This window comes from Urocitellus parryii, chromosome 8 (assembly GCF_045843805.1).
Source record: "Urocitellus parryii isolate mUroPar1 chromosome 8, mUroPar1.hap1, whole genome shotgun sequence".
In the NCBI taxonomy this organism is placed as follows: Eukaryota; Metazoa; Chordata; class Mammalia; order Rodentia; family Sciuridae; genus Urocitellus; species Urocitellus parryii.
In genome coordinates, this window is record NC_135538.1 from 147,085,502 (window position 1) to 147,097,645 (window position 12,144).

The 12,144-nt window shown below is 43.7% G+C and overlaps 1 protein-coding gene across 1 annotated transcript in view; it reads right to left on the minus strand.

Moving 5' to 3' along the window:
* Positions 1-1,205: 1,205 nt before the first annotated feature.
* Kif13a (kinesin family member 13A) overlaps positions 1,206-12,144 on the minus strand; it is a 173,737-nt gene continuing 162,798 nt past the window's right edge. The window contains 5 exon segments of the mRNA XM_026402179.2: positions 1,206-3,957; positions 3,959-4,741; positions 10,199-10,240; positions 10,615-10,713; positions 11,233-11,384. Of these exon segments, the coding sequence (XP_026257964.2) occupies positions 3,919-3,957; positions 3,959-4,741; positions 10,199-10,240; positions 10,615-10,713; positions 11,233-11,384 (1,115 nt within the window). The 3' untranslated portion in view covers positions 1,206-3,918.

The window sequence follows — 12,144 nt, forward strand, 5'->3', positions numbered from 1 at the left end:
CAACATCATCTCCATTTGCAGGAGAGTTTTACAAGTGAAGACACGACAGCAGGGTCGTCCGTATTCAGCCGTCTGCTGCAGACACAGTGTCACGTGAACCGGTGAAATTCATATAGAGCTCAGTCTGCCTCTTCAGCATTTTTCAGAATCAAACAAAACAGCAGCAGCAAAACCACACCACAATGAAATCTACCAATCCCCGACCAACCCGCAAAACCCCACATCAGCACCCTTCCCCAGCACCCACCCCAACTCGAAGTCCGCCCTTTGTTGGCTCACATGAACACTGCTCTCTGCATCCCACCTGCCACCGTAGGAGGCTGGGCTGGAGCCAGGCCCCAGGTCTCCTCAAGGTTATCATACAATGTCAGGTCAGCAGGTGTCAGGCCGGTGGAAGACCAAAGAATACAGCTGTGAGACTCCTCAGTGTGCTTGTGAAACAGAGGACAGAGAAGGGCAGCACGGTGGCTTGGTAGCCAAGGGAAATATGGCACCAAACTTGCAGTCAAACGTATACGCTCACACAAAACAAGAGGGGACAGCAAAGACGTGCTGTCCCGGGTAGGTTCTTTGGTTATAAAGAACAGCGATCTGCAACCTTTTCTGTAAAGAGGGATTTGCAACCTCTTTCTTAGGCAATAAAATCTTTTTCATCTGCTCATGGAGAAGCGATGGCCGAGTTGCTTTGTAACAAGGTCCAGTACCTTTCGATTTTCTGGATCTGCCTTTTACTGTGCAGCCTTGTCCGTCTCTGAACAGACATACTATAGATACACATTTCATATACATAATATATATTATTTATAAAACAAAACACATTAGAGCTTGACTCCAGATTCTACCTTAAGAACCGATTAAAACTGTACAAGAATACAGTCTGTTTGACTCTGTAGAGGTTCTACACAGCAGGATGTGTAGGAAGTGCAAACAAAAATACTGTCACTTAGTTAATCCAGGAGTTCAGTTCTCTTGCTCTCTGGAGAAAGCAGAGGCGAGGATTCACCCGAGGGACAAAGTGCTGATTCTCCTGCTGGGGAGGGGAAAGCACGAGGGTCCCGACGCTGGTCTGAAGTCGGCCGCGCTGCAGCGGGTCTTAAGATGGGCTGGTGCTTTCCTGGCCACCAGGTGAGCAGAGCTGCCCAGCTGGAGCCAGCAGAGGATGCGCTGGCTGCCTCTCACCGTGCAGCCCCGGTGCCCTGGAATGCAGAGGCTGGTGAGTCCAGGCTCCTTGTCCCCACTTGTCCACCTCCCTACAGGGCCCATCCGTAAGGGATTTTAAATTTTGGGTTTTTTTGGTAGTTGTTGATGGAAATCATGCCTTTGTTTTGTTTATTTTTTATGTGGTGCTAAGGATCCAACCCAGTGCCTCACACATGCTAGGTAAGCGCTCTGCCACTGAGCTACAACCCCAGCCCTGGGTTGGGTTTCTTATGGAACCCATTTCTGGAATTCACACCATGCAAGGCAGAAGCCAAACCTTGAGGTAAAACCTCAAGGCAAAGCAAAGTCAGCAAAAAAATAAATAAAAATTTAAAAAGTTGCCTCTGATCCACATTCTAAGTCATTTCGGGGTTAGAAATGAAGTAGAATTTTAACACAGAAAAAGTTCTCAAATACACACTAAAACTTCCTAAACAACTTACTGAAACCAACATGGGCTGGAGGTGCAGCTGAGCGGTACAGCGCTTGCTCAGCGCCCCACCCAGAGGCCCTGCGTTTAATCTTCACCCCTGCAAACAACAGCCAGAAGAGACCTTCTGAGCGCTAAGGCAAATGCCTAGGGGAGAAGAATCTCCATCCTCCCATTATTCGGAGGCAGCAAACATTTCTGTATATTCAACTTTTTTTTTCCTTTTTTCTTTTCAAAGAAAGGGAGTGGAATCCAGGGCCTTGCACACACGAAGCAAGCATTCTGCCACTTGCTATTCCGGGACCTTTCGCAAGTGAGACCTTTCCTGTTTGTCAGGTTCTAAATAATCTAGGCAACAAGCCCTTGAGGGGGCTGTAGGCCCCTCCCTTTTGTTTTAGGGCCACCCTGACCGCCTCTCAAGTGACCTCTACCACTCGGAAGCAAAGTCTTGGTGCTGAGGGACTCCTGGGATTTGAAAGGCTCTGACCCGGCCTTCTGAATGCAAAGGTGAAGCAGGTCATCCATGCTGATCCGGCTTCAAGGTCAGCTTGCAGGAAGTGGAGGATTTTTCAACAAATGCTCGGTTTGGTGGCAAGAACAGATACCAGCAAGGAGGGACTCTGTTCTCTTGGAGCTGGGGATGGAACCAGGGCCCCATGCACATGAAGCACCCACTCCACCACTGAGCCAAGGCCCCTATTATTCTCATATGGGGGAAAGAAGCCTTTTTCTTATTGCAAAAGGTCACTTTTGCAGTTTATTTATGGAAAATGACCCCACACTGAAATGCAAAGGGCTGGTACAGAAAGCAGGGGGAAGACTGGGGAGAAGAGCCGCCTCGTTGGAACGGCACCTTCTCCCCAGGCTTCTGAGGGTGTGAGTGACTCTGTGTACCACCAGGGCTCCTTCATAGCTCACAGGGGTATGGGGCCAAAAATGTCATGAGAATAAACCTGGCGTGGTGGCACATGCCTATAATCCCAGCAATTTGGGAGACTAAAACGGGAGGATCATAGTTTGAGATGAGCCTCAGCAACTTAGCAAGATCTTTTCTCAAACTAAAAAAAATAAAAAGGGCTGGGATGTAGCTCAGTGGTCAAGTTCAAGTACCCCCGAGTTCAATCCCCAGTGGCCCTCCTACCCAAAGTTATGTGAATGGGAAGAAGGGGTGGTACTTGGGAATACAACACTTAAAGGCTGATGATCTCTTGTTTATGTGATTTGTTATGTTTTCCTTAGCAAAGATCTATTTTGTTTCAATCTGGGTAACATCCAAACTTTAATTGCTCAGGAAGTCTGCCTGTATTTCCCCATGAAGCACAGTCCCGTAAGGGTACAAGATTACTGTACTTTATCAACTCTTCACCACCTATGTTTCCCCTTCCACTGTAACATGTCTAAAACTGGGGTGTGTCTTGCAATTGCTGATAGTCATTTCTTTTTTTTTTGTGATGCCGGAGATGGAAATAGGCATGTTAAATAGGCATCTTCAACTTATCTACATCCCTTGCCCTTTTCATTTTATTTTGAGACAAATTGCTCAGGCTGGCCTCAAACTTGTGATTTTCCATATTTAGCATCCCAAGTAGCAGGGATTACAGGTATCCACCTTGGCACCTGGCTGTTTCTTTCTTTCTTTCTTTTTTTGATACCGGGGATTGAACCCAGGAGTATTTAACCGCTGAGCCACATCTGCAGCCTTTTTAAATATTTTATTTAGAGACTGAGTTGCTAAGTGCTGAGTTGTTTTGCTCAAACTAAAATTAAGTCTTGCTGAGTTGCTAAGTGCCCCACTAAGTTCCTGAGGCTGGATTTGAACTTTCGATCCTCCTGCCTCAGCCTCCCAAGCTGCTGGGATTATAGGTTAAGTGCCACTGCACTTGGCTATTTTCCCTTCTTAATGATATATAAAATAATAGATCATATAATAATCAAAGGAATCATAAATTTGATGAAATAGGATAGATGCTACCAGATGACTTTGAAGAGCTAATAGCTAAACATCTCAGAGAAAGATTATGAGGTGAATTGATCCTGATCCACCTGGGTGCTCAATTAACACCAACTCATATGCTAGTTAAATAAAATAAAAACCCACCGGTCCTATGTATTTCATGGTTTCACTGTGGTTCCCAAAGCCAACCTGCTCTGACACACAGAGTGAGCGGGACAGGTTGAGAGCCTGCTCCCCGGTGGGCATCTCCCCTGTTGGAAATATCAGGACGACTCTTTCCCACCCGGTCCCTGCAAGGAAGGGCCTCTGGAGCTCTGGGTACAATCCGCCCTGCTCACCGACAGCACAGGACCCAAAAGGCTGCCTCTGGAATGTGTTACCTGGTCATTCTCTAACTTGGAATTCAGCTGGCCAGTGTCCCGTGGCCCCTCTGGGACACTCTTACTGTCTGTTTTATTTGGTAGGTTCCTCCTGTTGGAGGCCTCTGCAGCAGAAGAATGTGTCGGACCGTCAAAGTCTCTTCCATCGGACGCACCCATGAACTCTGTGAAAGAATGATCCTCGAGGATGTTCGTGGTGTGTTCAACTGTCACCTCCCTTGGGCAGAACTCCTTGGCTGCTTGGCCGTTTTTGCTGGGACAGGCATCCGGCTCGGACCATGAACCAGTCCTACACAGCAGTCTGGAGCTTTTCTCGGGGGCGCTCGCTTTGGCTAAGGCACTGTGTTCCTTGAGTGGCACCGTGTTCGTCTTCTCCTTTCCCAAGCCTCCTTCTCCTTCTGGCAACTCTCTGTTTGAGGGTAGTCTGGAATCGTGCCCAAGTGACGGTCCGGAATGTTCGCTGGAGTCTGGATCCTTCGTCTGAACGGCTAGCTGGTCTGAGCTGTCACTAGTAGGGACCACCATGTCCGACAGGGTGGCATTGGAGGCACTGTGGGAGAAGTAGCCACTGGTAATACTGCTGGTGGTAGGGCTGCGAGACACCTCTTTCTCCAGGACCCGGGAGTTGGTCAGATCTCCTTTAGAAGAAAACCATTCCCGGTTCTCCAAGCTGGCGTTGTAAACACTGAAGTCGGCAAACTCCACAGGGACGTAAGGCTGGGAGTTCATCAGCTGCCTGCTCATAGCTTCCAGCTCGTTCTCCTCCTCCTCGGAGTCCTGCAGAAACGAGAGTCAGCAGCTCACCCCGCAGCTCTGCGGCATCGAGACAAGCTCAGCACTACTAAAGGCCCCCCGTCCCATTTTCAGTTCTGTTTTATATTTTCTTCCTTCTTTCCAAGTGGGTCAAATCTTATCACTTATTGTATACAAAAGTATATTATTCTTCTCAGAGACCTGTGAACCCATGATCACCTAGTAGGAAGCCATTTATTTTTTTCCTACTCACCCAATGCTACTTGGAGATCTTTCCTTCCCTGGATTAAGGGATGGGACCGAGGGCAGTGGACCCTTAATTAGTTACTCGTGATTAACAGCAGATGTGATGTTTCCTCTTTTTCTCATTAAACCAGCAGAGGGAAAGCTAGAGGGAAGAGCTGCTCCTTGCTTTGGTCTTAGAATCTTACCTTGAGAAGCCAGGTACAGGTGGCTCAAGTCATTTGTGAAAATCTGAGCTATTTTATAGGGAGAGAGGGCAGTAAAATAGAGACCCCCCCAAGAGCAAAAACATGCAGTATTCCACTAAATAGTATAATATCCACTAAATAATATAATATTCCACAATATGAACAATCAATTACAGTTTTCTAGGATCACTGAGAAGCCCAGATGGAGGATTGGGCTAGAAAACAAGGAGGATAGATACTGAGGTTTAGATGAAAATCTCTTTCATTAAGTAGTTTTAATGAAGATTTGGTTTGCAAATATGGAAAAGTGGTGTTATCATCTCCCCAGACTCTCTCCAGATGAATGACTTTTAATTTTTGGATGGTGCTGGGGATGAAACCCAGGACCTCACACATGGGAACTATACTCCCAAGTCATAAATGCATAATTTCATAATTATGCATAATTTGATAGAAAATGTTGTAAAACACATTCTAATTTCATATTCAAATGAAATAATATATTATCTAGTCCTTTTTGATTAACCTCATAAGCAATTGATGCCACTACAAATAGTGCTTTCAAAAAGTCATTTTCATTCAAGAAGTATTCATTGAGCACCCCTATGTGCCCGTCATTGTCCTGAGGATCTGGGAGCACCAGTGGTGTTCCCTGCTTCAGGGAGCAATGACTTTGGTCCTTGCCCTTGGAACAACCCTGAACTCTGCTTGGATGAATGAAAACTTCATTCAAAATAGAACTTATAAACCTTAAAAAGAGGTAGCTTTTTTACATTGGTCATCTGGTTTAACAAGATATTTATTTTTTTAAATATATATTTTTAGTTGTATATGGACACAATGCCTTTATTTATTTATTTATTTTTTATGTGGTGCTGAGAATTGAACCCAGTGCCTCATACATGCGAGGTAAGCACTCTACCATTGAGCTACAACTCTAGCCCTAATAAGAGATCTTAAATGTCTGACTGCCAGGTGTCGTGGCACAAATTTATAATCCCAGCAACTCAGGAGGCTGAGGCAGGATTATAAGTTCAAGGCCAGCCTCAACCACTTACGGAGACCTTGAGCAACCTGGTGAGACCCTGTCTCAAAATAAAAAATAAAGAGGACTGGGGATGTGGCTCAATGGTATAATGCACCTGGGTTCAATCCCCAGTAATAAAAAAGAAAAAAAAAAAAAGAGACCTCTGTTATAACAACAGGGTGACTGTAAAAACCTACAACCAAATATCAGCTTTAATCATTAAGGTTACATTTTAAGAGAGAGATCAAGAGAGAGACAGAGGCAGAGAAAAAGGCTTATCTAAGAATGTGCAAGAAAGATAGACCATTGTACCGTGGCAGGTGGTTCACAAATGAACGGAAATTTCCTCTGTTGAATTTCATGGTAATATTTTCTTTTGTATCACAGAAGATGCTAGACACTTCAAAAATAGTTCAGTACTCTTCAATGCTCTTAGTTTAAAAAATAATTTAGTTTTTATTTATTCATTTTTATGTTATTTTACTTTATTGCAGTGCTGGGGATTGAACCCAGGGGCTGCACACATGCTAGGCAAGTGCTCTACCACTGAACTACACCCTCAGCCTTCATTTAGCTTTTAGAACAGTATTTAAAATGTATTTGAGGGCTGGGGATGAGGCTTAGTGGTAGAGCATGTGCTTAGATGTACAAGGCCCGAAGTTCAATCTCTAGCACCAAAAAAGGAAAAAAAAAAAAAAAGAAGAAGAAAATGAAAAGTTTTTTGACTATAAATTAGCTAAAGAAATCAGTAGCCTTAATTCCTTGGCCATTAAAAAGTAAATATCAAACAGCAGTCATAAAGTTCCTGAAATCAGCAAAACAAAAACCTTGCCAACACTAACTTCTCAGCATCTTATCTTTAGCTGCTTTCTAAGTTAAATAGCACTGGTAAAGTGAGTGGATTGGAGAATTATTTAGGGGGAATATTGGCAAAGGAATATTGGACGGAATCGTGTAATTCAGTAGGGCCTGCCTGTATTTTCTTTTTTGCTTTTTTTTTTTTTATTAGTTGCTCATGACAATACAATGATCTTGACATCTCTGCTTGTCATGTTTAGACTCAAAATTGAATTTCAAGTGTTTGTATCTTATACCTCCTTTAATCTTAGCTGGCACAGAAACACAATCCTCCAAGCCCTAAAGTACCTGATGCAACTAATTACTAAAAAGATTACCTCTTGCAAAGAAAAACTAATTTGTAGATGAGAATGAGTAACTTGGGGCCCGTTTTATGCCTGGAGGTTATTTCTTCTCAAGACTAGGAAAGGCACGTTATCCTAAAATACAACTCTGCTGAATGAAATATGCAACCATGAGTTTAACAAGTAGAAATAGGTATCAATTTATCAGACTCACAAAGATGAAAATCTCTTCCTAAAGGATCTTGCATGATCTTAGTAAAATCAAAGAATCTAAAGAGATTTAAGTTCAAATAGGAAGCAGTCTGCAGTGATATACTTAGGGAGGGAAAGGGCCTCAGGGGCCCACAGGGACAAGCTAAAGGAGCAGGGACAACTTATTCCAGGAAAAGAAAGCGGAGTAGAGATCAGACACTTTCTAAACATAGAGGAGACTGAAAGGTTATGGAATTATTGTCTTCAAGGAAGGAAAAAAAAAAATAAGAGGACTTCAATAGCTTAAAATGAATGTTTTGAGGGAGTTTGGTTAAATAGACTTTTCATACCAGAAGACTCATTGTTATCATTCTATCTTACAGGAGACTACACTAAGCACCTTCCTACAGTGTCTTTAGGCAAAAAGGATGAAAACCCTACCTAAAAGTGGAGCATGAAGTCAAGTTCTCAAGCTTCTCTATAGCTACAGTCTTCCATGATTTGATTTTTGCGATTTAACTTAGGCAGCTCATATTTACCTATAGACAAAACACCTTGATTTTAAAAAGGGGTCACAACCCACATTAAAACAGTGACTCTCTGCAACGAGTCTCACTCGATGAGTGTGACTTCCACTCCGACTATAATCAAGCCTGTGCAGGCCTCCAGACAGTCGGCTTTCAGGATTGTATCTGCCAAGGGCTCTCGGTACTTCTGTCCATGGTACTGTGGGCTGGCCGGCTGGCTATCACACTGCACTCTGGGGAGCATGCGGAATCAGTACAGTCAGCCCAATCTTGCTGAAGGATGAGGGGTTGTTTGTCTTACACTATCATTAGCTGTAGACCTTGGGCAAGTCGGTTAATAATTCTAGACCTTTGTTTCTTCTTATAAATGAAAGAAATAAACCACACCTTGTCCATACAAGGCCTCAGAGATGGGTCATATGGTCACTCTATTGCCTTTATCTTAATTTACACAAAATAGGAAAAACACCTGTATATCTTCCCAAATTATGAGACAACAAAGTGTGGCTTTAAATGTAAAGCACAGCAATATATGCCATAGTTTCATTATATTTTCTGTAATTACAGAAATTCCTTTGGTAATTCAGTGGGTTTAAAAAAAATAACAGGAATAGTGTTTTGATAGTACTTTTCAAGAATAACTGCAATTTTCCTCCATCAGTCTGAACCATGATTCATGCTCTGATTTTTCAAGAGTGGAAGAGAAAAGAAAGTGAAGTAGGATCAAAGGCAGATAAGAGAAGGAATAGTTTCCTAAAGAGAAACTGAAACCTCTGATCAAACAAGCCACATACTGAAGTTCTATCAAAATATCCTGGAAAACTACTATCTGGAAAAAACTGGGCAGGAGCCTCAAGGGATGACAATGGAGTAGCTGTCATCAGAACCTGGCAGGAAAATGGCCCCATTCGACCCACGTGGCACACTTCAGGCTGCATTCGGTCGGAGTCTAATCGCTGCTTGAGATTTCCTGGGTGGAGAGAATCTGGTTCTGTCCCACGCTCTCCCAGCCGAGTGGTTTTAAGATATTTAAAACAAAGTGAAGAAAACAACTGAGGCAAGCCATCAATAGCAAAACCGCCCGTGGGGCAGTTCTAGAGACTCACTCAACAGTCACTTGATGGTATTGTACCACAGCAGAGCATCACCATAGGTTTGAATCGTGTGCCTGTGCAGTCCAGTGATGTCCACAAAGATCCATGCAGACAGGGCGCCAGAGAGTCCGAGGGGAAACGGCACAGCCATGTGGCCCTTTTAGCCCTTGTTAATTAGGCAGGGGGTGGCCAGGAAAGTGGCTGGAGAGTTCATTAAAATTCGCAGAGATGAAGGAGCAGCTGCTGCTATGTGTCCTTTTCTCCATAAGGAACTAAGATAGGGTCTTTGGGATAGAGGGACAGAGGAGGCCAACAGAAATGAAGGGAAAAGGGTGCATTTCTTCTTTATGTGAGGAATGAGGAAGTCATTTCCTAAGATCCAAGCAAGCAAGGAGTGGCCTGCTGCACGCCCGGGTCAAGCTGGGGTTACTTCTGCAGGGTGCGATAGCAGCATATTTTGGAACTATTAAAGGATCACACTAATGAAGCTTTGGAATGGGCCTGAAGTGGAATAGCTGGGAGAGGAGACCCCCTGCCCCCCGACTCGGCCCCGCAAAGCGGATCACAGGCAGCCATCAGCAGCACAGCCTCCTCCTGCCCCCAGCTGGCTTTACTCCTCTCAAGTCTGGGAAGCCACAGGAGAGAGGAAGCTGGGACAGGATTAGGGAATTCTTTCCAGACTTCAGAATATATGGGTTTTCAAATATTTTTAATTGAGGTAGTAATTTAGAATCTGAAGTGTCTGGTAGGACACCACTTAAAAAAAATTCTCTCAAATGCATAATTTTAAAATCAATGGCTGGGGAATGAGGTTCGGTAGCAAGAGTTTCAACCTACCTGTGTAAACATAGGTAAGCCATCTTGAAAGCAAGGCTGAGAACAAGGGAGTTAGACCATATTCTGCCAGCTAATTAACAAAGGCTACTTGCACAAGAGCGATGAGGATGATGCGTACGGGAGGATGAGGGACCACAGAGCAGCTACAAACTACAGAATCACCTTGGCAGGAGCTCAGGCCACACAAAGAGGCTTCCAAACACACCCATGGCTAAATGCATGGTTACTTACTCCAAGTAAGTGCAATTCCTCTAGGTAGATTAACTTCAGGATCTGGGTAATACGTACAGGCACATTAAAAAGGTTTCGGTTTTAATTAAAGTGATCACTATTACTTTGTGGGTTTTTTTTTTTTTTTTTAAGTAAAGACCAGAATCATCAAAGGCGTCTTTCTCCCATTTTTAAAGCAAACCTATCCAAAGCAAAAAGAAATAAATAAAATAGAAGGAAAACTTAGAAAAAAAAGAATAGGTCATGTCCACAAGTACACAAAATTTCATTACCAAGGACCACTTTAAAAAAAAAAAAAGGAAAAAAAACAAAGATTTATCACGTCTTAATTTCTTGGAAAGCTTTTGTAAGACGATCTGTGAAAGGGCTTTACACCCACCACCAGGCAATATGACAGAAATGGTTCCAGAACTTACAATCTTCTTCTTGCTATGGTGATCTACGGGCATGCTGCTGCCATTGCTTCCAGGGGGGACAATGCAGCCAGGGTTAAGTGCCTGAGATGGAGGCATGCTCTGCAAAGGTTAAGACACACAGACGCATCACACACAAAGGACGACGACAGCGAAATACATAGTGAGTACATGCACGTTAGAAAAGCAATGCCAATGCCTAGATTACACGTGAGCAACGCAGCAGCCGATTCTGCAGAGTTAAACTACTGGTGAAATCTGACAGGACTACACAGATTCAGTGGCAGAAAGCACCATTAGTTTTATTAAAAACTGAATAAGTAAAAGCTTTTAATATTTTCAAAAGGCCTAGGGGACATCTTTTTCTCACTTGAAAGAAGAAAATTACTTGGAAAAGCCATCAACACAGAGATGTAAAACCACAACAATTAACAATTGAAAAAAAAATAGCCTACCACAGCCCTGTGTGTTTGAGGAAAGAGGTACCTAAGAACAGAACCACTGAGAAATAACCCATAAGTGTCCACATGCAGCGTCCGACTTGTGAATGCAAACTGCTGTTTCCCCGAGACGGGGTGACACCACTCTGATTTGCAGGGTTCAGACAAGTCAAGCATTTACCTCTTGGCTTAGAAGAGGTCTTGCTTCAAGAGCCGTCCTTTTTTTATGCTCCTCTTTGACAGGCATCAGGGGCTTGAAAAACTTTGGTGGTTGAGGAGAGAATGCTTTAAAAGGGCTCACTGTTAAGGCATGAGGATTCTCCGAGGCACAACCTGCGGAAGACAAATGGCATGAGTTTACAGCCACAGGGTGTGTTCACAGGCACCCAGGAAGGGAGGCGAAAACCTCGCCAGAGGACCACGTGGTGTAATGACGACACGAAGACATGACTATCTGGTTGAGCATTAACATGGACATAGGCAAGAACAGGGATAAATCTATAAAATCACAGAGTTACCAAAGGGCTGGGCAGTGCGAGAGAAATTGGAAACAAAATGTTCTACCTTCTTTCCATGACCCAGCTTTAAGTACCACTGAGCAGAACAATCTCAGCTCATGGACTTCCCACCTCTGAGTCCTCAGGCCCTTGTCATCTCTACATGCACATTTGCACTTTAACACTGAATGTTTTGTTATATATCTTATTTCCATGGTTACATTTTTAAAATATCTTTATTTTGTTTATTTTTATTTTCATGTGGTGCTGAGAATTGAACCCAGAGCCTCACTCCTAGGCAAGCGCTCTGCCACTGGGCCCCAGCCCCAGCCCCATGGTTATATTTTTAGAGAGCAAATAGAGGTTCAATAAGTATGCTCAATGAATGACTGTGCTCAGTGAAGGTGGACTGCCTGTGCCTTTCTGCCCCAGGCTACCCAGCCCCATACCGCTAAAGAAAGGTAACTCTTGCTTGTTCTCTCATGTTACCTTGTTCGCAGCCTCTTTCCCCCTTCCATAATTTCTTCCCTATTCTTAGCACAATGACACTTAGTAAGTAAAATATAAACTATAAAGTAACAGATGATTGATACTTC